This window comes from Synchiropus splendidus, chromosome 17 (genome assembly GCF_027744825.2).
Source record: "Synchiropus splendidus isolate RoL2022-P1 chromosome 17, RoL_Sspl_1.0, whole genome shotgun sequence".
In the NCBI taxonomy this organism is placed as follows: domain Eukaryota; kingdom Metazoa; phylum Chordata; class Actinopteri; order Syngnathiformes; family Callionymidae; genus Synchiropus; species Synchiropus splendidus.
Genome location: NC_071350.1, coordinates 13985707 through 14011820, shown reverse-complemented (window position 1 = coordinate 14011820; position 26114 = coordinate 13985707). Strand labels below are relative to the sequence as shown.

General features: G+C 50.4%; 2 protein-coding genes across 5 annotated transcripts; one reads left to right on the top strand and one right to left on the bottom strand.

Moving 5' to 3' along the window:
• Positions 1-1422: 1422 nt before the first annotated feature.
• gtf2ird1 (GTF2I repeat domain containing 1) lies at positions 1423-13042 on the top strand. Of its 3 annotated transcripts, XM_053846522.1 has the most exons (27): positions 1867-2433; positions 5413-5535; positions 6019-6160; positions 6274-6450; positions 6512-6695; positions 6872-7158; positions 7262-7357; positions 7531-7614; positions 7740-7923; positions 8002-8027; positions 8732-8858; positions 8932-8975; positions 9056-9178; positions 9278-9397; positions 10580-10648; positions 10709-10789; positions 10867-11050; positions 11117-11157; positions 11226-11306; positions 11379-11646; positions 11773-11801; positions 11865-11912; positions 11988-12065; positions 12129-12321; positions 12387-12424; positions 12512-12618; positions 12688-13040. In XM_053846522.1, the coding sequence occupies exons 1-27, from the start codon at positions 2422-2424 to the stop codon at positions 12754-12756; spliced, it is 3015 nt and encodes a 1004-aa protein (XP_053702497.1). In that variant the 5' UTR covers positions 1867-2421; the 3' UTR covers positions 12757-13040. The 3 variants fall into 3 exon arrangements, with proteins under 3 accessions (XP_053702496.1, XP_053702495.1, XP_053702497.1); XM_053846521.1 differs by lacking the exon at positions 1867-2433 and adding an exon at positions 1423-1825 and having other exon boundaries at positions 11988-12321; positions 12688-13041; XM_053846520.1 differs by having other exon boundaries at positions 1866-2433; positions 11988-12321; positions 12688-13042.
• Positions 13043-13224: 182 nt separating this feature from the next.
• dtx2 (deltex 2, E3 ubiquitin ligase) lies at positions 13225-25183 on the bottom strand. 2 transcript variants are annotated; one of them, XM_053846523.1, is made up of 9 exons: positions 24641-25183; positions 22727-23315; positions 21599-21657; positions 19403-19633; positions 16828-16895; positions 16567-16731; positions 15903-16064; positions 15725-15814; positions 13225-15663 (listed from the first exon to the last, which is right to left on the bottom strand). In XM_053846523.1, exons 1-9 carry the CDS (start codon positions 24948-24950, stop codon positions 15430-15432), a joined length of 1908 nt encoding a protein of 635 aa, XP_053702498.1. In that variant the 5' UTR covers positions 24951-25183; the 3' UTR covers positions 13225-15429. The 2 variants fall into 2 exon arrangements, with proteins under 2 accessions (XP_053702498.1, XP_053702499.1); XM_053846524.1 differs by lacking the exon at positions 19403-19633.
• Positions 25184-26114: the final 931 nt, after the last annotated feature.

Below are 26114 nucleotides of genomic sequence, written 5' to 3'. Positions count from 1 at the left end.
TTTGCACCTTCATGCCTCACTCCATTCTCAGTCTTGAACTTTTCCTCATCTCGCCCTTTAAACTTTCAATCGATTTTTCGGCGGATTCCGCCCCCTCATCACGTCAAGATGAAAGTGAAATCAAAGCCGCCTTCACGGATGATCTTGTGATCTGCTGGCAAACATTCAATATTAAAGAGAAGCTGCCCCCGACCTGCGGTGTTGCACTCGGCTGCCGATCTCATTATACTTGTAACCTCCAGGTACGGCTGCAAATATCGCGGCTCATCCAGGTTTCAGCTCGGGTTCAATCCTCCGGTGACATTTGCATTCGACTGAAATTAAATGGTGATATTGTTCCACTATCTACAATACAGTTTGAAAAACACAGCTTCGGAATTCAGAGGAACTCGGAGTAGAACTGACCCGAGTCCGTTCTTCTTCCGAGCCCACATATAGTCGTATGCAAAAGTTTGGGCACCCCTACCTGCGCTGGCCACTGGCTGCGCTGTTCCTCTATGTGTGTGGCCGCTGCATGTGGGAGGGGTTGCCGAGTGAGTGAGGTCTCTCCAGAAGTGAAGAGGTGCCCGGTGCGTGTCCAGCTCTGAATGTGCGCTTCTGTGCAGTTTGGCTGTGACAAAGTCATAAACCAAGTCACGCTCTGTCCCAGACTCGCCTCATCCCTGTCCCAGCTCCAGCCCACAACAGGACATCAAACCCTGGAGTGGAGGTGTGGAGAGCGAGCGCCTCCCCTGTGACACTGTTCTCACCATCCTTGGCCTCTGCTTATCTGAGATGTTTCTTGGTCTGCCGCTCCGGGCCTGAACTAGAACTGTACCTGTGGTCTCCCAGCTGTTGGTTTCCTCACAGTGGAAACCAACAGCTGGACTCTCTGAGCTAGCTTTTTGTATCCTTCCCCTAAACCATGATGTTGAACAACCTTTGTTTTCAGGTCATTTGACAGTTGTTTTGAGGCTCCCATGTTGCCACTCTTCAGAGAAGATGAAACTAGCAAATGGCCACCTTAAATACACGTAGGTCAAGGGTCAATGAGCGTACCAAACACATTTTGGGTTCCAATAATGAGTGCTAAAGGTATTCAAATCAATAAAACAAATCTATGCACCTGTATACTTTTGTTTAAGTGATTATTGCACACTTTCTGTAAACCCTATACACATCATTTCACTTCTCAAATATCACAGTGTTTGTCTGCTATATGATATAATGGCTGATCCGAACAACCGATAATTCATAAAGGAAAATCTTGAAAATGATCAAACTTTTGCATACAACTGTATTTAAAAAGTGAAAATCAGAGAGTGAATATCAGGAGCTTCTTGTTTGTGTGTGTCATAAACAGTGATGTCATCCACCTGCCTTTTCGGGAAACCACTGCTTTTGCTCCGGTGACGGAGAAGTTCCACTTGAGCGTCTTGAAACGCCAAAGTTTCTCGAGAGCAGGAGCACCTCTCTCAGCTCCGACCTGCCCCCGGAGGGCTTTTTCCAGAGGTTCCTGCGTTAATCCTGCGCGCAGATGGCAGCCAATGGATGCTGCTGTTGAGTTGGGCTGGGATTAGCAGGAAGCGAATGAGTTTCAATTTTACTGGATTACAGAACAAAGAGAGGGGAAAGGGACACTCTGCCTGTGTTCAGGGGAAAAGCAGAAATAATCTGGAGGGAATCACTGTCACACACACTACAAAGTGCAGTCGGACGTCGTGATGCTCCGGATTACGGTGTTTTAGCGACGTTGCGGCCGGGATTTGAGCGCCGTCTGATGGATTAGACGGGGGAATATTCCGGGATTGACAGCGGCAACAAGGCTATTTAATCGCCGATTAAGGTGAGATTACCTCCGCGGTGGTGACCAGGGGGCTGCTGTGTTTGATCCGCGCGGGTTTCTTCTTCTGTCCGGAGGTTGACAAATTACGGATTAGAGCCTAATTCGGGGAGGAGATGAAAGTGCTAGCGCGAGAGCTAGCATCATGACGCCGCTGGCTAATTAGCCGGATCGCTGCCGTCTGCGTTGCGGGCTTTTGTCGACAGAACCGCGGGGGAACAGGGGGTTCGAGGCGACGCGGTCGACTCTCCGCGACGTGTGCGAGCGGACCGCTATTCCGTGGTTCGGTCCCGGGCGTGTTCTGGCCGGGTTGTCCGTGTGTTTGGGCTCCGACGGGCTGCACGGACAACAAAGCCAGCTAGCTCCGTTAGCCAGACACCGAAGACAACAGCCAAACTTCGCTCACAATCCGCTCAACTTTTCCAGCTTTTCCAGCATATTTCTGTGCTGCGAGCGAAAATTTATCACGCGCATCGTTGCTATAGTAACTCGAAAGCCCAGATACAATTTTAACACCTTAAAAACGTGTACGTTTTCATTAGAAAACAACTTTTTTTTAACCGTCACGTTTGGTGTCTGAATACAGATGTGGAACAAGAATGCAGTTTAAGGTAAATTATACTCTGTTTTCGTGAGGTTCAACGTGGTTTGTAGTTGAAATCATGAGTGACAGCTGTCAAACAGTTGTAACATCACGTTTGTAGCCTCGAAAAAAAGATGTCAAGGCGTGTTACCTGCAGAATATTATTGTAAAATGAGGTGGACCTTCATTTTTCACCAGTCGATTTGTGATATAGTTGAGATGTGACGTTCACAAACACTGGACCGTGTGATTATGGCGTTGTAAATAGCCGGTAGAACACGGAAAAATGTTTGGGAATAGTGGGAAATTACAACAGTATTGACAATCGACCAGTCACTACTTTAACAGTCATTCAACTTGTTTGTTTATGATGTGTGTGGATTGACGTAACACATGACTTGTCTGATAGTGGCGTGGTAAATACACCACACTTGTATTGTGTTAAGTGCTATTTAAACTTTACCTTTTAAATCCTCAAAATGTGGTTTGTATAGTTTGTTATGCCCATGAGCCTCGGCAGTTATCGATGAGTCGATTGTCATGTCGACCGGTCGTGGTTGCCCGACTCTAATGTACTGGCTACTTTTGGATTCTTCTTAGCTGGTAAATAATGATTTTCTGCCTCTAAATATGAGGTAGGTTTGACTTTTACTTTGTTCCGGGTTCAAGCTTCTCTCTACTTGCTTTCAGTCTGGTTGCTGGTGAGGATGTTGTTCAGTAACCATAGTTTTCTTGGGATGGCAAGAGATGTGACGTCACTGTAGCTTTGTTAAGAGTTTTATTGGTTCTTATCGTGTTATCAAAATGCATTGAGTTTGGTCTGTGTTAATGGAGAAACTGGAGCTGTGGTGGAGGATGTGTTTTGGTTGACATGTTCATGTTCCTGTCCGAGAAAAGAAGCCGGGGAAGACCAGAGAGTAGTCGGCTGATAGGCGTGGGAAAGATGTGGACTAGAGTTTGGATCAATAAGTTGACGTCAATCCTTGAGGACAGTGTCATCATCTGTCTATCTCGTGCCAACCTTCCTTCCTTCCTTCCTTCCTCGCTCCTGTGGTGTGAGACCAAGGCTTTGTTTGGATGAGTTCATTGAGGAAACTGCTGTGTGGCAGCAGTGTTGTCTGGGATGAAAGTCTGAAAGCAGGATTGGAGTGTTCGGTAGGTTGTGGTGCCGCCAAGTCCAACAGGTCTGGAAACGAGTTTGACTTCATCATGCGATGCTGGCGGCCGCTCCTGCGCTGAGGTGTAATATCGACTCCTTCTGTGGTTGTTGACACGGTTGTGTTGAGGTCACAGGAAAAATCTCATCCCGACATTTTTTTGAAATTGTTGATCTCTCTGTTGCCGTCCTCACAAGGTCCCTGCAGCTGGTTTAACTCAGACTTAATGGAGTGGCCGGTATTTATTCACGGTCCACCCTGAACTGCTGTGACATTTGTGCCGGGCCAGTGTTTGGCAAAGCAATTGACTTGACATTATCTTGAGCCAGTGCTGATCTCCGCCTGCGTGCTCCTCGCCACTTCCCGTGACTTTTAAATACGCCTGCTATCTATTTTGAGACTGTTATAATTTCAGAGGGGGGGGGCATGTTTGCCAAGGCCTCGGGGCGGGGAGCAATTTCAGAGGGTCAGTAGAGTTGGCACAACCGCACCCACCGACGGGCAGAAGCCGCCCGCCCACCGCCTGTCTCCCTCGCTGGCCGCCACTCTTGATCTCCCCCTCTATTGAGCGGCGGGCTGCCAGAGGCGAGTATAATGGTTCCCAGTGTCTGCACAGATTAAAGGCCAGAGCTGCATTGTTCAAATGCCCTGAGATTAGTTTCCAAGGAGACGGGCTTCAGTTGCCATGAGAACATCTCGCCGGGGTTTAACTGAGCGTTTAAAAGGACCCAACAACTCCCCTCACTTCTCAGCTTTGTTGACATCACTTTTTAGTAGCTTCACGTCCACTCGCGGTGAAACTGGAGCGCAGCCGGTCCTCAAAGTCTGGACAGGGGGCCACGACAACTGCGTCCGGAGAAGACCTCCGGGTCAGTGAACTTATCAGACGCCTGAAGTGTGGCACATAGATAAGATCTTTCCTCACGTGATTGGAGTCGGACTTTGAAAGGGGGCGACCGCAGGCTTTTAGCTAGGAGGGCGTCTGGGCTGAAAAAATGGACGCCAGATTCTCGACCGTAGTTTGGCCGCCAGATGTCGCCATATACCAGCGTAATCTGACGGCCAAGCTACGGTCGAGAATCTGGCGTCCATTTTTTCATGTTTTCCAGACGCCCACCAAGCTAAAAACCTGACTGCAGCTCTCAATTTACCGCTCGCCAATTTCTTGTGTCCTGGCGAATAACGTTGTTGGATAAAAGAGTCGGTCTGTTTGGTTTGTTATGCTAAACTAGCATGACGCAATTCTTCAATTTGGATGCAAAATAAATATTTTTATAATAACAATTTGTGACACACATATTTATGTGAAAAAAACAATAAAATATTTATTTTTCTATGAGAGACTGAGAGTAGTCGGCTGATAGGTGTGAGAAAGATGTGGACTATGGTTTGGATCAGTAAGTTGACGTCAAGCCTTGAGGACAGTGTCATCATAATGTGCTGGGGTCCGACTATCTCATTTGTGACACACAAATATTTGTGTAAAAACATGAGAGCATAAAAATAAATCAGTCAGCTGCACATGTAGTTATTACATAATGCATTGTAACTACAATAATGTTGACTGGTTCATAAGTCTGGGCCATCCTAAGTCCTCATGTGGCCCGCAGGCCGCTTCCTGCACACCATATGAGTTTGGGTTTGGCCCGGCCTAAGATGTGAAGTTGGAATTGTTTCTGGGATCAGGTTTGTGACTTTGTTTGAGAAATGGATAACTGAACCGATGGGCCGGAGCCATGTTCGCCGACCGGCACGGTCCGTGTTGCCTGAGAGGACACAACAAACGGACTCTCTCCGCATGAATGTGTCCCTCACCACGCCGCTGATCCAGGTTGATCTGGTCCCCACAGAGAGCCATGGCTCAGATCAGGAAGCTGGCATGCGACGGCGTCAGGACGAACCCCCGCGGTGAGCCCCCGGCGTCGGCCCGGCAGGAGATCCTCACCAGCCTGGTGTCTGCTCTCGACTCTGTGGTATGTCCGGTCATCACAATTCGATTCTCAGTTTCTACTCAGTCGTCTCACACAGGAATGTCTCGTGGACCCGTGCTGTTGTTTCATAGGCGTCCACAAGATGGCGCTGTATCATACCGTTTTATCCACTGAAAGGTGCAAAGGGGAAATATTGTTATTTCAAGATATATTATTATTGTTTTTATATTATTATTGTTACTATTAAAAACTACTGATCGTTTTTATATATATATATTACATTTTTTAGGTTTTATATCTTACTAAAAAGAGGTTTGTTGTTTGTTGTGTTTAAAAAATAATTCTTGATTTAAAAAAAACAATTAAATATTCCTTTTTTCTGTTATTCAATTTTGAAGCTTGGAAAACCTTTGTAGGTTTGATATAATAAACTATTAATTACCATGGATGTATTTATTTTAAACTGCAGAAATAGTCAGATTATGTGGCCGATTTTGACAATAAACTTTTGTCTCCGCGTCTCAGTGCATGGCCATGTCCAAGCTCAACGCCGAGGTGGCGTGCGTCACCGTGCACGAGGACAGCGTGATTGCCGTGGGAACAGAGAAGGGTCGGGTCTTCCTCAACTCCAGGAGGGAAATCCAGACGGACTTCTACAAGTTCTGTCGTGAGTTCTCCTGTGCTCCTGATGGTCCTGAGCTCTGTGAACGTAGCATGTAGCGCCTCATCTGTGAAGCTTCACTCTAGACGGCGGGTGACGTATTCTTCTTGCTCCTTCAGGCTCCACGTGTCTCCAAAATGTGAACTCTTCAAACTCTCAAGCCAAAGACAACGAGGTGGAGCGGAGCAAGCCGACTAAAGACGGCGAGCACGCGAAACACAGGACGACCTCGGAAGCCCAGTCCAACATCTTCGTCCTGAGGAAGATGGTGGACGAAGTCTTCACCGTTCTCTACAGTAAGAGCCACTACAGTGAGGTCAGGCACGGTCTGGAGATCTGATTCCGCCTGGTGTCCAGGTGAGGCTGTGGGCAAGAGCAGCCTGGTCCCGGTGCCTTACGACTGGATCCAGAAGGAGCCCGGCTGCCTGGTGGCCCACGGTTTGCCTGAAGGAGTCGTGCTGAAAAAGCCCTCGGAGTATGACACCAAGACGCTGATGAAGATCCTGGAGCAGAGCCATCGGATCCAGTTCTCGGTGAAAAGGTGGGCCTCAAGAGTGTGGGGACGCTCGAGAGACCAGCACCGGCTGTAATGTTGGACGTGGTTTCACATGGCTGATGTATTGAACATCTCTGGTCACACGGCCCTGGCCGGCCAATCAGCACAGAGCGCCGTATGTCCAATTCATTCAATGCTAATGCTTGTTCTCCGACGTCCAGACCTGCGGAGGAGTCATCTCGAGAGTCCAAGTCCAGTTCAGACCTCAGTCATGGCGCTGCCGTCATGCCCCACGTGGCCCAGAAGACCCCGGCCCACGTGGTCACCCCATCAAGCACCCCCTCCTCCAGCAACTCGGTGCTCTCCAACTTCCTGTACGGGATGCCCATGTCCTCCAAACCTCATCCAGACGGAAAACTGGACTTCAAACCCGCATCCATCGTGAACCTCGGGAAGGACCGGCTCAGCAGCACCTGGGCCGACAAGAGCTCCAAGGACCTGACTAATGGTATATTTGTTGTTGATGTCGCCAGCAGCGACTACAGCTGCAGCCATCTGTCACGTTTATCTATGTGATGCTAAAGGACGTCACGCTGTTGTGTATACTGCAGAGGAGGTGCCGCGGCCGGCGGGTGACCAGAACCAGAGTCCCACCAGCGTCCACATCTCCAAGAGGCTGCTCTTCTCCATCGTGCACGAGAAGTCAGGTGAGAGTCTTTCAGGTGCTCCGACTTCAGTTTCCGTGGACGGTTTGGAGGAAAAAAAAATCGGGTCACGTTCAACAAATAAAATCTGAGAAGTCAAGTCTCTCATGATGAGAGAAAAAGTGAGAAGTGACTGTGGAGTTCATGCCAAACTCTGGCTGTGTGTTTGTCTGCAGAAAAGTGGGACTCCTTCATCCGGGAGACGGAGGACATCAACACGCTGCGGGAGTGTGTCCAGATCTTGTTCAACAGCAGATACGGTGAGAGACTCGGGTCGTCTTAGGTCGCAGCTTCCATCCGAGGAAACATCAACATTGCAGCTAAACTCTGAGCGCTGCCTCCATCAAAGAGAATTCCTTAGCAATCTCTCTATCCGTCTCTCCAGCCGAAGCTTTGGGTCTCGATCACATGGTGCCTGTTCCCTACCGAAAGATCGCCTGCGACCCCGGAGCCGTGGAGATCATCGGCATCCCGGACCAGATCCCCTTCAAGAGACCCTGCACCTACGGCGTCCCCAAACTCAAGCGCATCCTGGACGAGCGCCACGGGATCCGCTTCATCGTGAAACGGTATTTACACCTCCCACGTTGCCCGTCTTTGCATCAGAACTCGGCTTGACTCGGCTGCTTGTTTGTCTCTTCTTTCAGAATGTTCGATGAGAGGATCTTCACTGGTGAGCTCGCAACTCTGCTGCAACACTGTCCACCTTCGCTCGCCGTTTGTCCTGCGGGCGCATGAGAAACACTTCCTGTTTCACTCACATTTAACAACTTGAGTCGTGGGAGTCAAAAGCTCTTGAAGTTCCGAGTCTGGATTGAAGTCGAGTTAGTGAGCTGAAGTTGTGGAGTGTTGAGGCTTCAGTTTGGTGAAAGTAGTTTTGATAAAAAACTGGTTCTGGAAGACGATGTTGACTGAAGACGCAGGTTTATTGAATGGTGAAGTTGGAGTCACTCCATAATAGGACATGTAAGTCAAGTGGGAAAGTCGCAGTTGTTAGCAGTGGCTTTTATGGGGTGAAGACAAGTCAAACTTGTGGACATTATCTGAAGGCACATGCATTTTAAAGGGAGAAACAAAAATCCAGATTGTGTCGGACTAAAGTTGAGTTATTGAGCTTTGGATTGAAGCAAAGTTCAAAAGTCGGTGGAGAGGTTGAACCTCAGGTTTTGTTATTGCTTGTCCAGGTTGTGAGTGGATGGATGAACATTGTCAACCTCCAATTCCAGTTTGTTCACAGTCTTGTCTAATCTCTGGATTACAAATCAAAATTGTGAAGTACAGAAGGTCAAATATGGAGCATTAGAAGAGAGGTGGAAGGTCAAACACAGGGCTCTGAGGTGTTGAACTTACAGTGGAGTGTGTCGGCGTCTGCTGCAGCTGCAGGGAAGCTGGCCAGAGAGGAGGGCAAGTACGAGCCCGGCTGCTCGCCCGAGGAAGGGTTCCCCGACGGTCTGATCATCCCGCCGTCCACCACCGAGATCCTCAGCAACTCTCACAGCAGCAGGTTCTGTGGCTTCCTTACGTGAGTCGACCTGCTGACCTGCAGCAGTTTGACTGGTTCTTCATTTTGTTTGCAGGTCTGCCAGTGCCTGTGTGAGTCCTCTGGCCGACAGTGAGGCAGGTGGGTAACGCTGAGCCTCGAGGCTCTTCATCATCATCATCATCATCATCCTCCTCACTCGTGCCTGGTCTGTCCCGCAGTGGTGAAACAGAGTCGGACCCTCAGTGAGCTCCTTCATCCGTCGGCTCCCCCTGGAGACTCGGTTCAGATCAAGAAGATCAAGACAGAGCCACCGGACGGCGAAGTGGCTCAGGCGGCACCAGGTGAGCGGAACCAGGACTGGCTCAGACTGTTGACTGGGTTTAGCTTAAACACTCGGAAGGACACGCACAGCCTCGCCTTATCAGACCATGCCTCCGCAGATGTCGGCGCAGACGAAGCCGCCGAGCCACCGTCGGACACGCCCACCTCCGCTGCTCCCACCACTACCTCCCCCGCTGCTCCCCCGGCTCACCTGGCCCCCGCAGCAGAGAGCCACTCAGGTAACACCACCTCCTCTGACCCCACCCTACTTACCCCCCCTCCCTCTCTAACACCCCCCCCGACTCTCATTAGCATTAGCAACCTTCACCCACCAACTTTCCCAAGATCCACCTCTGTAGCCGTCCTTCAGTCACATGACCACAAACAAGACAGTGATTTGCTAGTGACGCTAACAGTTCTGGAGTCATCGCTGTTCAAACAACAACAGCAGCAGCATCGAATCATTAGCATCACTAGCATTATAACCGATCACAGACAGAACAAATGGTCCGCCAAGAAAAAGCTTCAAGTCAGGAGCTGCTCCACTTCCTGTCCAGAGTCGGACTGTTGTTTACACGTGGTGCCGCACAACTGTCACCCAGCACATGGACTGATCCTGCAGCCCTCAGTCTGTAGTGAGACCACTAGACCCCGCTCCTCCCGACACGCCCCCCCGCCCCGTCCCCCACCCAGGACCTCAGAGTGGACGACTCTTCTCCGTCAAATGTTTCTAGACCTGAGCTCCGTCGACCACACTGTGAGGACTGAGGTCTGAGTGAGGACACAGACATGGTGACACCGACGTGTCGGGCGAAAACGTGACGTGACGGAGAACAGACGTCCGCTCTGAGTTTGGTTTTTCTTTCATTAATTTGATTCTTTAAGTTTCTTTTCTTTCACCAAATGACCACTGAAGGAGAGGCGGAGCAGGTGAGTGCAGGCAACACACACACACTCACACACACGGTATGTTTTGATGTTATGTGGGGACATTTCCTTGACATGGAATTGTCATGCTTCCCCCTCCCTCCCCCCCTAAACCTGACTATCCAAAACACACAGCTAACCTTTACCAGGGCCTGAACCAAAGTTCAAATATTATGTCCTATTTTAAGTTTTAATCCTAAAATTGAGGCTTAATCTTGTGGGGACCGGCAATGGCTCACCACAAATATCCCCAAATATCAAAAGGCGTTTTCTTGAATTTGTCCCCACAAGTATAGCTATTCTCGCTCTCTCTCTCTCACACACACACACACACACACACACACACACACACACACACACACAGCATACAGAAAAATACAGCAACATTGTGTGAGATTTTTCCATTAAGACACACTGTAGTGAACACTGACTCTGGAGGTCACCGGGATGTAACCCGGTTCTCTGAGTTCCACTGACGCCGATCTGAACCGCAGGTGTTTCTGCTGCAGCCGAGCCTCTGTCGCCGCCAGGCACAGCGCAGCCGGTCCGAAGAAGCTCAGAAGGTGAGCTCAGTTTCCCAGAATCCTCTCTGCTGCCGCTCACCGCCTCGCTCCTCCCTGCAGGGGGCAGTCTGGTGGACGACATCGGTGAGATGATCCTGCAGCTCCGCCGGCAAGTGGAGAGTCTGTTCAGCGTCAAGTTCGGTGAGCGCCGCCGTGGCCTCCCTGGCTCTTTGAGCGTCGGGTTCAACATCAGTTCTTAACCTGTGTTTTCGGAGCAGCCGAGGCGCTGGGTCTGTCAGAACCGGCCAAAGTCCCCTACTCCAAGTTCCAGATGTACCCAGAGGAGCTCTTTGTCACCGGACTCCCGGACGGAATCTCGCTGCGCCGGCCCAACTGTTTCGGCGCCGCCAAGCTGCGGAAGATCTTGGCGGCGAGCGGCCAGATCCAGTTCGTCATCAAGACGTGAGGAGACTAAAGTGAGTTGCCATGACGCCGCGGAGATTCTGACAACTGTCTGTCTGCTTACAGGCCCAAACTGCTGAGCGAGCAGAAGCCGGACATGCCGACGGGTCAGTCCAGAACCTCACTCAGGCAGGTGCCCCGCTCATCACGTGACCCGTGCTCTTCATGTGCACAGAGCCGTTCTGCAAAGACATGGAGGTGAAGGAGGAAGCGCCCGAGGATGCCGCCACCGGCTCCAAGAGACCCGGCTTCTCGGGTGAGGCCCGGCCCGGTTCTCCGCTGACGCGGCATCTCCCTCGCCCCGCTGACTCGCTCGCTGCCTCTCCAGAGTGTCTGGAGTCCAAATTGACCCGCATCGACTTGGCCAACACTCTGCGCGAGCAGGTCCAGGATCTGTTCAACAGGAAGTACGGCGAGGCGCTCGGCATCAAGTACCCGGTCCAGGTGCCGTACAAGCGGATCAAGAACAACCCGGACTCGGTCATCATCCAGGGCCTGCCGCCCGGGATCCCCTTCAGGAAGCCCTGCACCTTCGGCTCGCAGAACCTGGAGCGGATCCTGGCCGTGGCCGACAAGATCCACTTCACCATCACCAGGTGAGGAGGCGGGTCATGTGACCGGTCAGATGTATTTCAACATTTTTGACTTGTATAACAATATTGAAGTGTTTGATTGTTTTTTTTCGATGGTGACTGAACCCTTCCAACACGTGTGTCTCCCAGGCCGTTCCAGGGGCTGATCCCAAAACCAGGTGAGACGGATCCTTCACTGGTGAACTTGAGGCTCACGCTGATGATGTCACTTCCTGCTGCAGCTCCTCGCAGGGTCACGCTACTCAAGAAGTCGTTTGGCGCCGTCAGCGGTGAGTTTGTGCCCATGATGATGACGATGATGACGAAGATGAAAATGATGATGATGGTGGTGGTCTGCTGTGCAGAGGAGGAGGACCTGAGCTGTCTGGGGGAGAAGGTGGTCCTGAGGGAGCAGGTGAAGGAGCTCTTCAACAAGAAATACGGTGAGTCCTCCCCCGGCTCCCCAGAGAGGGCCGGCTCTCTGACGCCCTCCTGGTGCTGGGCAGGCGAGGCCCTGGGCCTGGACCGCTCCGTGGCGGTGCCCTACAAGTTGATCCGCAGCAGCCCCGAGTCGCTGGAGGTCAGCGGTCTCCCAGACGACGTGGTCTTCAGGAACCCCAACACCTACGACGTGGCATGCCTGAAGAAAATCCTGCAGGCGGCCGACGGAGTTGCCTTCAGCGTCAAGACGCCGCTGCAGTGAGTCCGCCCGCTCTGACCTTTGACCCGGGACCAGGTCACCATGGTTCGTTTCTGTCTTGCAGGCCGTTCGCCGAGATCTGCAGTCAGACGTGTAACACAGGTACGTGACCTGTAGGGGGAGTCCACAGAAGGTCCAGGGTCAAAGTGCACCGTCGCCCAAGTCTGTGTGTCGCTCTGGTCTCCGTAGCAACAGAAGTCTCCATAAATCGACGGAAGCGGAAAAGAGTCCAGGAGAGTCAGCGAGCTCCGGCGTCAGCTGACCTGGCGCTGTCGACCAATCAGATTCCAGTGATGGTGAGTGTCTGAGAGCGAGGTCCACGTCACGGACCTCAGAACTGACCTGTGCACGTGTGTGTGTCGCAGCAGTGGCCGATGTACATGGTGGACTACAGCGGCGTCAACATGCAGGTCCCGGGTCAGGTTCACTACTGACCCGGCGGTGCGGCTCCCCTCATGCTCTCCAGATGTTTGTACTTTTATTTATTCTATTTATTCAGTCTCATGTGCAGGGATGTAACATATCGTGTCACTAAGGCTTTTTTATGTTGGAGCATCACCCGTCTGAATGTAACGTGAAGAGTGACGCTCTGCGGTGGCCACTAACTGATATTTCATACGCTGTACCTTAACGCCAGCCTGGCCTTCAGAATAAAATGTGCTGCCTTGCTCTTCGGCTCTCCAAACCCCCGTGTCTCTGCTCTTTCATTTTAAATTCAGCTCGCTTTTTTTTTTACTTCACTACAATGTACATTTTTACTATAGATAATATTTCAAATTATTACGTTTTTTTTCAATAGACAAAATCCTGGCATCAGCTAAAATGATGAGAGAATGATTCAAAGGTCAAGCAGCATTTTAATTGGAAAAAAACAGAAAAGACAAAAACAAGGGACACAGACGTTTCCATGTTCGGACTTTATTTATTGCAGAATTATTTCCGACTCGTCGCCGGGCGACAGCGTTCATGTTCTGGAGTTTGATGACGTTGATTGTCACGATGAAACATTTTCTAAACTGGAGAGTTTATTTTTTCCAAAACGCTTCATCTTTGAACACGGGACCGGAGCCGGAGACAAACCCAAGAACTGCCACCTCTCGCAAACCCCTCTCCCTGAACGGTGAATTTCATTTTTCACTTTTACCGGTTCAATTTTTCTTAACTGTGCACTTGAAAACTATTGACATTCTAAATCAAATGTGCGTAAAAAGACATCTATAACTCATTAAGACCAGAACTTGTTTCCAGTGTTTAACTTTTACATGATTTTATTTCATGTTAAAAATTCATAACTGTAAAAACATACATTTTCATGAAAAGTTTTGAGATGTTGTTCCGGAGTTTGTGGTCCGGTCCGGTCTCCTGTCCCGACGATGCTTTCGAGGTCGTCTGGTTATTTCACTTTTCTCACAAACAAAAAACATCGGAACAAACTAAAGTCACAACTTCTCTTAAAAAAAGTGTCAAAGCTAAACATCTAGCCGTATGTACACCAACTCCCAGTCGAATGTCGCGTTCCTCTCCATTGCATCGTTTCCCAAATTTCTGTGAGCTGCGTTTTGTTTCTTTCTAACTTGACGGGACTAAAGTGCTTCATGAGATTTCCATCCTCCGTCGCTCGAGGATGCGGGTGAGACTCCAGGCTCCAGGAGGGAGGACCCAAGTTGAAACGTCAACTGCTTGTGTGTGCGTCTGCTTCTTCAAGTTTCGCGTAGTGTAATGTCTTCACAACGTCAGGGCTAAATCCGACACATCTGGAGCAGAAAACGTCACAATAAATCCAGATCTCAACACAATTCTTATTACTATTCATTTGAAATGAAGCATCGAAATGAAGCTCCATTTTTAATCTTGTCGTCTTCCTTCTGTCGCGGCAGAAGTGAATCAGCGGACGTAAATAGATTCGGAAAAGAGAGCCCAAGCTTCAGGCCGACGTCAGGCCACGCCCACTCCAGACCAGTGTCCAGGAACTGGGCAGCGCCACTGTTGTTTCCTCTATATATTTATTCCCAAACATCCGTACGACTTTTCCTGATGCTTAACTTTTACTTTGCTTTTGCTTAGTTCTGTTTCCCCATTGTTTCCGTAATCTCTTGGTGGAGGGGTCGGGAACCTATGCGGCTCTTTTGAAGGAGGAGTCTGGATCTTTCTACAGGTTTCTGACACCAGCGCTTGAAGAGCAAAAGCGTGTCACAAAAAGAGGCAGTTTTTCTAACTGCAGTCTGAGTTTACCATCCTGTAACATTCGGTAGCACGTGAGGTGCCATCACCCTAAGAGCCAGCTCAGTAACGGTGACTTCCCATGATGCTCTAAACCGCTGCTAAGATCGAGCCACGTCACATTGGACTGATGAAATTATTGGCGTTTGTTGACTGGGATGTTTCTGTCCTTATGTTTTCCAACTTATGTTTTTTTTTTCTTCCCTCCTCACTTCTGAGCGCTGCGCTGCTCAGCTGACCGGCTGTGGAGGCGGAGCCCTGTTGTAGCAATCCACCACTGTGATTGTTTGACTGGACTGCACAGCATCATGGGAAGTGTTTAGGTCACCGTAACGGAGTTTGTTCTTGACAGTGATGGGATCCATGCTGCGCTCAGCTGCAGCAGTAGCAGGATGTGCTGCGCGAGACGGTTCCACCTCACTGTTTCACAGAACATCGATCCACCTGTCGCATGGGAACTTCATCGCTGCAATAAATACTAAAAACTGTTTTGTGTGTGTATATGGCTCATGTGGCTCTGATGGAATTGCGTTTCAAGACACGAGGGCTCCTCAGGTCCCCGACCCCTGTCTAATCTCTGAGTGCCGCGACTATAGTCTGACGTCCTCGCAGAGGCAGAAGGTTGGAGATATTCCCTGTGATTCTACTTGGACGCTCCTGTCCGTCATGAAGCTTCTAACATTCATGAAAGGCTCGATGACACGGCCTGCTGACGCGTGCTGATGACATCACACAGGCGCCGACTTCTCCGTCCCAGATCAGACCAGGACACGGGCGGGAAAGACCCTCGGGCGGGACCCAGTCTCGACCCATGCGGGTCTGGCGTGATGGCAGAGAGGGGGGAATGTGAGTGTGGGTGGGTGTGTGTGTGTTGGTGACGGCGCCACCTATCTGCCGCCGGCCAGCAGGCACTCGTCGCTGACGCCCTGCGACGCCAGCTCCGACAGCACGTTGTCCAGGTAGTTGGGGTCGGGGAAGCCGTGGCCCGTGATGTTGGACATCATCTCAGTCTTGTGGTGGATCCCGTTCCACACCACCGTGTCGGGCTCGCCGGTCGTGCTGGATGTGCCCACGGTGAAGATCAGCCGCCTCATCCACGCCACCTTCAGCAGCTCCAGCACCTGCCAGGTCCAAGGCAGAGTTAGGCCCAGCTGGTGGGAGACGGCGGCAGCTTGGACTCACCTTCCGCCCCTTGTCGCTGTCGGGCAGGAAGCAGCAGCGGGGGAACCCTCTGCAGGTGAAGGGCTGCCCGGGGTTGGGGTGCTCCGGCCCCTGAGACAGACAGAGAGGGGGTCGCCACAGGGTTCCTCAAGGCCACAGCTCATTGGGAGTGACGGGGAGGGAGGAAGGACGGCCATACCTGAATCCCCGGCGGGATGCTGTAGACGATCTGGATGGTCCCGCAGTCGGGGTGTCCCGGCAGGGACTGGCCGATGCTGTAGATCTCCATCTTGCCCTTGGGCTGCGTTCCCGTCTTCTCTCCGTAGATTGTCTTGCAGGAGGGACACTGCAGGCTGCCGTCCTGGTGAAGACACGCAGGTCGATACAAACGGGTTCAGATGACGCTCTGCTGTCCCCCGTGTTGGATGGCTTTTATTAACGTTATTACACCAGCTCCACAGCGCCCCCGCATGGTCCGGAAGCACACTGCAGCTGGTGTTTAAAACCACTCCAGACAGAAGCAGCTGTTCAGATGGGACATCGAGGCTCTTGAATTGACAGTGTTGAATTGTCAGTGTCTGAGATTTCACCTCAGATTTACTGAGAATAGAGTCGGGCAGAGCTCAAGGGTTACAAGTCCAAATCACCGGATATGGTGAGGTAAGGTCGGAAAATGGAGGCAGAATCTGATTTAAGAACTGCCAGAAAATGAGTACGTCTGAGATTTAAAGCGAGAATTTGAGAAGAAACGTCTGTGTTTGTGTTCAAAACTGATTAAAATTCTGAGTCTGGAGGGTTCAGAGACTCGGCGGCACCATCGCTGAGGGCACCCCACCCCCCCTCCTCCGCCCCCAGCCCGGTACCTTGGTGCCGTTGTTGTACATGGCCAGCATGCAGAGCATATGCAGCGTGTGTCCGCATTTGATGAATTTGCCGACGGCGTCCGGCAGCAGGCTCCGTCCGTCCTCTGCTGTCGGCGTCTCGTAGCCAGAAGGGTTGGACAGCTGGTCCATGCAGATGATGCAGTCCTGCGAGAGAGAGAGAGACAGGTCCAGACCGACGATTAAAGGCGGCAAAAAAGAGGGAACGTGCCCATGGTCTTGGTCGGCGGGACAAAGACTCACCTCGTCGGCCGCTCCAGCCACCACCTCCATGTAGCGCTGGATCACCTCCTCGGGTCTCTGCGCCGAGGCTGCGGGAGAGTAGGGAGCGGTGAATACTGAATCCACCCCAAATGCAGGGGGATGACATGAGGTGAAATGTCACCACACTCATGAGGTGAAGGACACTTGGATGAGATGAACAACAAAGCGCAGCTGTTTGAATGGCGCCAGGGCTTCAGCCCCAACAGCTAACATTGCTGCAGCAACTTGATAAAGATCCCACGCAGCGGAGCGGGGAGATATGGCCGAGTCACGCGGCGGTGGAAACAGCACGACGGTAAAGCAATTATCTGCCGCGCTAACGCCGCCGCCGCAGATGTGTTTTCCCTCCCTGCATCGCTGTGAGACGTTGCTGCTGTCGTGATTAAACCCATAAAGCACGAGAACTCTAACGGCTTGCTGAGACGCCGCGGGGGACGCTGGACTCTACTGCACCGACCGCACCGCTCCTCCACAGTCTGGACCTAAACTCAGCCACTCCTAACACCTGAGAGGAAGCTGAAGTCCAAATCCACCACCTTGAGCTTTTACTGACGCGATAACATTTGAGACAAAGGAGAATCGAGGGGCCACAGCTTCCACTTCCTTCACCCGGTCCAGAAGACACCAGTCAGCAGAGCAGTCTAGTCTTACTTGGGTTTGAGACCTTTCTCTTCTTCTTGCCGTTGGAATTCCTGGTTCCATTTTGCTTGGTATAAAGGTGTTTGAAAAACGACATGGTGCTTGGTGTCTTCAGCCCAGACGCACCTTCTGCATCAAAACGTCCTCCAGCTCCCTCTCCTTCCACTGAAGAGCCAACTGTTCTATTTAGAAGCTCGAGCTCTCTTTATACGTGTGATGTCATGTCGTGCTGTGTGACACCTGAAAGGAACGTTGTAGGACAACTCAGCTTTGATGTCGAGGTCTAAGGGACAAGGTGCTGTCCATAGCAGCAGGTCCAAAACACTTTGGTCACCAACTACAGAGCGCAGCAGAATATTAGCCCCACCCACCGACTCTCTGCTTCCTCTCCTCTCAAACCTACAAACCTCATGTCCTCCTTCACCACCTCCATAAATCTCCTCTCTGGCCTTCCTCTCCACCTTCTGTCTGGCAGTTCCAACCTCAACATCTTCCTCTCAATGTAAAAATCCACATATAACCCGCATCATTGTTCTAGGTGGGACAAACTACTCCACTTGAACAATGTGAACAAGGGCCAAGAACAACATGAGTGGCACGTGAAGCAATGACATTCAAGGTTCTGAGCTCAGAGAGATCAGAGTGGTGGGGAAATGTGGGCGGGGCAAAGCCCAAATGAACAAAGCTGCGTGATACCGTTCTAGCAGAAGCACCTCAGGCACACATTGAAACAGCAACCTGTCCCACTTGTCCTCTGCTACAGTCGTGTTTCTGTGTAAAAAAGTGACTTTGTTTCAGCCCTTCAGTCTCACACGTCCACATCATCACAATTAAACCACGTTTGTCAGAGGAAAAATCCACTTGAGCCACAGACATGAGACGGTGTTAAACAGCTCGGCGACAGGGAGCCAGAGTTGGAGTGGAACCGGTTCCAGTCTTCGCCAACACCACGTGTGACAACAGATCGCATGTCTGCGAGCCAAGGAGCTGACTCAGCAAACTGATGAGCGCGAGCCTCTGGAACAAGCACCACACGCAGATCTGCAATCAAAGCCCACACTGCATCAGATTGCAGATGAGGGGAAATCGCTGCTGCGGCTTCCAAAATCTTGAAACTCTCGAAAGAAGGCAAAGAACTTTTCCTGCTGAAGTGTGTGAAACGCAACAAGGGCGTCTCTTCTGACAAACGGCTTGAAAAGGAGGGGGAAATAGTTTGTTTCAGAACACGGCTTCGTCACAAGCGGCGGCCAAAAGTGCAGCGGCGGCGTTGAAAAAGCGGGAGCCTTTCCAAAACACACGCTCCTCAGTTCCGTTTAAAAATACGCTGTAATCACGTCCATTAAGATAATGAGGACGGGTGAACACAAAAGTGCTGGAACTCTCCACTTTTAGACCCCAGACATCACTTATGTGGACATCCAGACTAAAATCCTGGCTTAGCAGCCGCTAAATTCTCATTAACGGAGATAAAAGAGATGTTTTCTGGGCTGCAGCTTCTCTCCTGCTGAGTGAGGACCGATCGACCAGTCCACTTTCCTCCCCCCCCCCCCACCACGTGGATTCCTCACAGCCGTGCTTCCACTTCTGGCGTCACCAAATAAAGTTAAGAACGTGTCCATTTGTGCCTCTTCCACACCCAACACCAAGCCAAGAGGGCATTTTGCAGGCTTTCACACGTGACCACTCCTAACTACAGCGTGAAAGCGCAGATTTTGAGGCGCCGCTGCAGACGATAACAGGGGAAACGCTCAGCAAAGGTAAGAAGCATCGGCTCGTTCAGGCGTGACAGGTGGAGCAGAAGGATTCGGTTGATTTAAGAAGCAAACGAAGACTGAAGGTGGATGAGATGAGGACAAATGGAGCGAGGTGATGAGCCGTGGATGAACAAGAAAGTCAGGGCTGTGGTGGCGGCTACCTCTCCTGTGCTGCCTCTTTGCTCTCCTAACTGAACTTCTGCTGCTGCTGCTGCTGCTGCTGCTGCTGTGAGGTTTGCAGGTTCTGCTGGCGGAGGGGAGGAGAGGAGGAGGAGGTGGAAGAGAGAAGGGAGCGGGCTGCTGGAGCTGCTGCGGCGCTGGGTGCTGTGGGAGTGGGGCGCTGGTGAAATGCACGCCGAGTCCCACTGCCGACATCAAAATGGAGGCCATGCCTGGACACAGTGAGTGGGAGGGGGGGAGGGTCGAGGCGGGGCGAGGCAGGTGGGGCAGAGTGGGACAGGTGAGAGAGCAGTTTGCAGGAGCAGAAGACGAAGAGAAGGTAGGAGGAACTAAAAAGCAGCGACTGACACAGACTCGCCGTTACATCACTCGCGTCACGCTCCTCGCCGTTCTGGAAACGTTCCAGCGATACGTGAGCTTTTTTTTTTTTTTTTCCAAACAGCTGCCGAGACGGCAAACAAATCTGTAGCCGTTTCTCAAGTGCGAGCGGATCATTAAGGAGCAGCTGCTCCTGCCTGGCGCTCTCTCGCGTGCAGCGTCTCTGGTGTGATGTTAGGCGAATAAGATTCCCACTCGCTAACAAGGCTTTGTGTGGTTGACTTCAAAGTACTGCAGCGATGACATGAGCTGAGAATGAGCCGGCACAAACAGGACATGGAGCTAATGGGACGTTTTACAGGGGGTTAGAGTTGGAGCATGAGTTAAAATCATGTCTGTCCCGAGTCCCTCTGCAGCGGAGCTTAACCTCCAAGTCCAAGCAACAGCTCCAATTCCTCTCAACAAGCGCGAGTTGTGCGGTAGAACATGAAGTGATGTTGATGTGAGAATGGAAATCACCAGGTCGAACCCTGGTGAGTGCACGGCTCCTGTGTCTCTCCGCATACTCTACTCTATGACCTCCCATTTCCTCCCACGGTGCATGACTTCACGCCGACAAACGCTGCCATGCTAATTTTAAACACTATCCAGAGTATTTATGCAGCCATTAACGCGCCATTAACCCGCGCTTCGGTGACAAATAAAGGCGAGAAAGTCTTTGCTGAGCCTGGAAACAACTGAAATAATGAAATAACGGAGCTGTGCTTATTACAATGAAGGTTCATTAACTGGTAATGATGGCTGGCGCACGACGTGGCGCTCCTGACCTTTGGGTTTTGAAGCAAATCCTGGCCCAAACGTCACGGCACGCTGCGTCTCATTCCGCCGGTTACGGCCCGCCGGCTTCCTGTCAGCTGATGGCATTGATTCGCCGGCTCATCTCGGGCCAACAAACGCTTCTAATTAGCGCTGGAAGTTCGGAAGCGGCGGCAGATAGTCGGCGGCGCGAGAACTCGCTTCGCATGACAAATGAGCTGCTTTCTGTCAATTAGCTTCTGTCTGCCAACTTTTTAATCAGCCCGCCAACACACTGGACCCAGCTCTGTAAACAAAACCGTCTGTCATGAAGAGCAAGCGCGCGCGAGGACGTGACGCCGCGAGCGCTGCGTGCCCGCCGACTGCATTTTCACGCGCGGCGTGGACACAGAAGGTAAACAAGCCCTCGTGTTTACAGGAAGTGACAAGCAAATACAGCTCATTTGTACTGTATCGCGGGGTGCATCGCTTGCTGACTTCGATTAGCAGCGCAGCGTCTTACGAACACATTAGTCATCTGTGACTGCTGATACATGAAAATACAGAATAACAGCTTCACTAATGGCCGTCAAGCAACTTTTCCCTCTGAAGCTAGCATATATTTTACATGGCTCTTCACCAACAGCAGCCACTTTCTAAGTAAACATTTCTGGACGTGGTGACAGTACATCACATAAACGACATGAATTCTCAGTTTGGGTGCCAATTTCAATACAAATCCCCCTGTTAACAAGACAAGGACCCGTCCAGTCCAAAGCTTTTCAAAGAGCCGGGAATATGTTTTTTAAGAAATGGATTACTGAATTAAAAAAAAAAAAAAAAAAGTCGGTAGGGAAAAAAAAATAGCAGGACTTCCAACATGCATTGCAAACGTTTTGTTGTGTGACTCAATCTAGAGATGAACATTTGGGATAGTTTTTTTCAAGCTTACGTCACACCCACAGAAGCAGCAGCCTGAATGAAGGCGACACAAAAACCTGGGAGTGATGTGGTGAAAACAGAGCGCGCTCACACTCAGGGTGGAGGGGAAGTGACCCGTTTACCTGCCAGGGCCGAGCTGACGCTGGTGGAGCCGTTCAGCTGCACTGGGATGGAAGGAACACTGCGGGAAGGAAAACAAAGGCCGGAGTCAGTCGGGAGGACGGAGCAGCTACTGACCCACAATGTCAGGTGATAATGCAGTTTAAAATAAAATAAAAAAAACCAACATTGAGTGGGTGTCTCTCTCAACAGATCTATAAACTTTTTTGTTTTTTCTAACCACTGAACAAAACATACTTGGCGCACCCACAGATTCACAGGGACACAAGAGCCACAAGGAGAACAACACACCACCCTCTCACCATTTTCGTCTCTGTTCACGGATCAAGGACAGTTCCATGATCAAAAGAAAACACAGCTAATGCGATAAAAATGTTAAGGGGTACAGATGGTTTGGCCGCAAGGAGAGTTGGCCCAAGAATGTTGTGAAGACATGAAGAGGATGGAATGGAATGCAGAAAAAATGTGTCAGGATGAAACTAAAAATGATGCGAGAAGAAAATAGGATGAAAGCGGATCAAACCGGCGAGTGGTCGTGACCACTTTGAGGGGATCAGAGCACAACCAGAAGGGAGTGTCACAATGGTATTTTGCTGGAGAGGTCAAAGGGTGGACAGAGGAAGTGTGGTGAGGGAGCATTCTTCCGCTGCTGTTATCCCTGACAGCACCTCACTATCTGGGGGTCACACGTTTCCACTGGCGACAGGACTCACAGAGACCCTGAAGCACAGGCAGCTGCTCAGCTGGGCAAATAAAAACGGTCTGAAACATTGCCCCGGATTTGTCCCCCGTTTTCAGAAGGCCACCAAACATGTTCTTGACATTCAAGTTCATGTGACTGACGCAGAATTTAGAGTCATCTCAAATAAAAAGAACGAACATGAGACCTGTCGGTTGGGAGGAAAGTCTATCACGAGAGAGAGAGTGATGCAGCGATCTTAACTTGGTTCAGATGATGCAAACGCCCAGTCGTTGACAAAACATTTGACTAGCTGGAATCCATTTTCAAAGAGAACTCGCCAAAGTTGGAAAACCAAGGAAGGAACTTAAGCGGAGCTTAGCAATTTCTTGTCCACTGAGTGGCACCTCTCATCACCAGCAGTAAATCATCAGGGTTGAACAGTACTCACCTTAACCCGTTGGCACTGGTGGAGCTGCCCAGAAGCGGTGCAGCCAGTTGGCTGGCGGACGGCGGCGGAGGCCATGGGCTTCCCCAGGACAACCCTCCAACAGAGAGGGGCCTCCTTGGGTATGGAGAGTACACAGAAGTGGTGTGAGCGGCGGCAGCTCTCCCCGGCCCGTGGAGACTCGGCCGAGTCAGGCTGCCCGATGAAAAGGAATGTCGGGACCGACTGGGTATGGGCCCGGTGCTGCTGTGGCTCAGACACTGCTGGCATGAGCAGGCAGGGGCTGAGGGAATGGCTGGGGGGCCGAAGGACGCCAGCGGGTAAGGCAGGTTACACTGCCTTCGCACCTGCCGCCTGAAGCCCGAGGATTTGTTCACCTGGGCCAGAGACGTGAGGTCTACGATGTAGTTGTAACCGTGTGTGCCCAGGTCTGCTGTGCCTTGCCGGGCCTGGTAGCTGTGCTCCAGCAGGATGGAGGTTCGAGTTTCATAGGGGGTCCACCCTCCTTCGTCGTTGGCCCACTCCCAGTACACGCCGCTGCCCAGGCCCGAGGACTGAGCGAAGAGGGACCGGCGGACCGATCGAGTCTTACCTGCACAAGAAAGACGGTCACGAGAAGCATTTCAGTGGAATGAACAGAGACTAGTGCCATTACACAGCAATAACCAGCTTCTGAGAAATTACTTTGTCTTAAATTGGTGGTTTCCAACAAGAGAATTATGCAGCACAGCCAGAAATGCGCCGGCAAATCACACCCTGTGTTGAAGCAGAAGAATTTCACTCTCCCGCTCCTTAACTGTCAAATATTTGCACACTTTCTGGCTGTAAAACGGAAACGATACAGCCAGAAATCATTTACTTTCTCTTTGCCATCAAAATAGTCTCGTGTTAAAATTTATAACCCACACTTTCAACACCGTTCTCCAGTGTTTGTGGAGGTTTTCCACAACGCTCCCTCACCTCCATGTGCCCTGACAAACCTCTTCACATCACAACAACGGTAAGATGTACTCGGGCATCCGCTCTCATTCTCACACACGCAACATTTTACCCCAAAACAAAGCTGACAGAACTCTGTCTGAAGCACAACAAACACACCAAGGTTCCAACTACCCCCTGAGTGCCTTTACACCACCAGGTGACCCCAGTTTCGATGACAGTGGATGTCCTGCACTGGCTGCACCATTCAGCTGCTCTCTAGGAGATTCCTCTCATGTCAAGTGCTATGTGGCCATCTTTGCTTCTGCTACCTTTATTTTACATCATTAAAATGTGACACGTCCAATATGATGCAACTCATACCTTATTAAATAAGATGTTTAACCACCAGCACCTGGTGACTTGTTTCACTTCACAATGCTATGAAGACATAAGACGTCAAATAATTCACAACTTATTTCACCACTTTGGTGTACCTCCATTACCTTACACAAATACTTGGCTATAGTGTAAATTAACTATTTTTCGTTTCTTTTGTGCGCATGACGTCAGTTCTGAGGTTCTTAAGTTGTTTTACTTGCTTTGTTGTTTCACAGTGTGTTACATTTCTCATCTTTGTTGGATGAGTTTGTTCCAGTGTTCTTTATTATGTACCGTTTCTGTTTTTCAAATTAAATCTGCTTTGTTCTTCTCTAGTTCTCAATACAGATGCATCAACATTGAATTTAGAAAACAACCCTTAAAAGAAAGGACATCGAACGGAATGAAAAACGTATATATTGTGTTCTTTTCTCCCCACATCGCCTGGTTACGACTGAAGACAATGAGTTACTGTTGTGTGGAGTTATGCGGATGCTGTCAAGTGAACGGCAGCTATGTCAACACGCTATGTTCCAGGCCTGTCGGCAGCTAAAACCACGACGTCTCGCGTCGATAGCGGAACTTGGACCGGTGAAATCTGCTCCCACGGACGCTCACCTGTATCCTGTCGGAACTGTTTGAGGCTGGGTATGTCGATGAGATACGGCGACAAGCTGGGGTCTGATTGTCCGAGGCAGATGCTGGTGGTGCCGGGTCCCGCTGCTCGCTGGCCCCGCGGAGACAGGCACCGCTCGATGTAGGCGCTCACTTGGCCGCTGTACGGCCGCCAGTAGCCCAGGTCGTCCTGCCATTCCCACACTGCTATCATGGGCTGCGACTGGCCCACCGACCCGGACGGCGTCCCGGCGACGGCGGGCCCGTTTCTGGAGCCGTTGACTCGAGCGCAGGAGCCAGACACAATCGCCATGTTCGTGCTAACGGATGCTAACAACAACGGATTCGGCTTCACAACGGATAACAACTGCGCTAGCTTCGCTAGCTCGGCTCGCCGGACGCTGGCATCGTAAACCTACCAACCGCCTTTCAAAGACACAGCAAGTCCGGCGTTAGAAGCGGAACTGCGGACGTGCATGTTGACAAAGCTACATGGAAACGTTAGCTCGGTGCCAGCGCTGGTGTCTTCCTGTTCCCGTGCTGCGTTCAGTGACGCCCGGTAACGTCGAAACATCCAATGCGAACCATATCGCATAAAAAAGGTTATATTTATTGCAACAATAACAATGGTGAGAGGCTGCCACTGTTCATTCTAAAACTTTTTAATAACCCTCATAGTATTATTTTGGAATTTGTCAGCATATGAAGCGTTCATTAGATTCGGGAGTCTCAGTAAATATAGAAGAATAACTTGGATTGCAAGCCCAACAACTGCTTCAGCAGTTATTTAGACTTGAATTAGGGAATGCTCTGTTACTATATATAAAGCATCTTTTGGTTCTAATGTTGTCGTCTAGACTCGACAAAGCGCTTAATCACGTCGAATAAATGTGACTGTATTTTGTGCTTCAGTGAGACTCAGCTGATTTTATATAAATTGTCAATTCTATTAAAAAAAATGAATGAATGAATAAATAAATCCGAATCAGAATAGAAGTTATTGCCATGGTCAGAGGGGGTTGCACCAACTAGGAAAGTGCTTCAAAATAAAGTGCTGTTAATAAATAAAATAAAATAAAAATAAAAAATAACCCACTAACAACAAAGGCTGATCACAAACTTAACAGTCTGATCAGGATCAGAATCAGAATCAGAATCAGAATCAAATTTATTGCCATGGTCAGTGGGGAGCCCACTGGCTAGGAAAGTGCCTTGGAATAAAGTGCAACAAAAAACAAATAAAATCACAAAAAACAAAAAATGGCTGATGGCTGAATAAATAGATAAATAAATAGACGAAATCCTCTTGGGTGAAATGTTTAGATTATTCCACAAAGATTGATTGTTTGGTATGAAACTAAAGCTCTATATTGTGGATTGGTTTTAAACAAACATGCATTTTCTTCTCTTTAACGGTGGAATGATGGTTTCCCAGCGGCACTCGAAGGCACCATTCTTCTTCTGTCCGCGCCGCTGC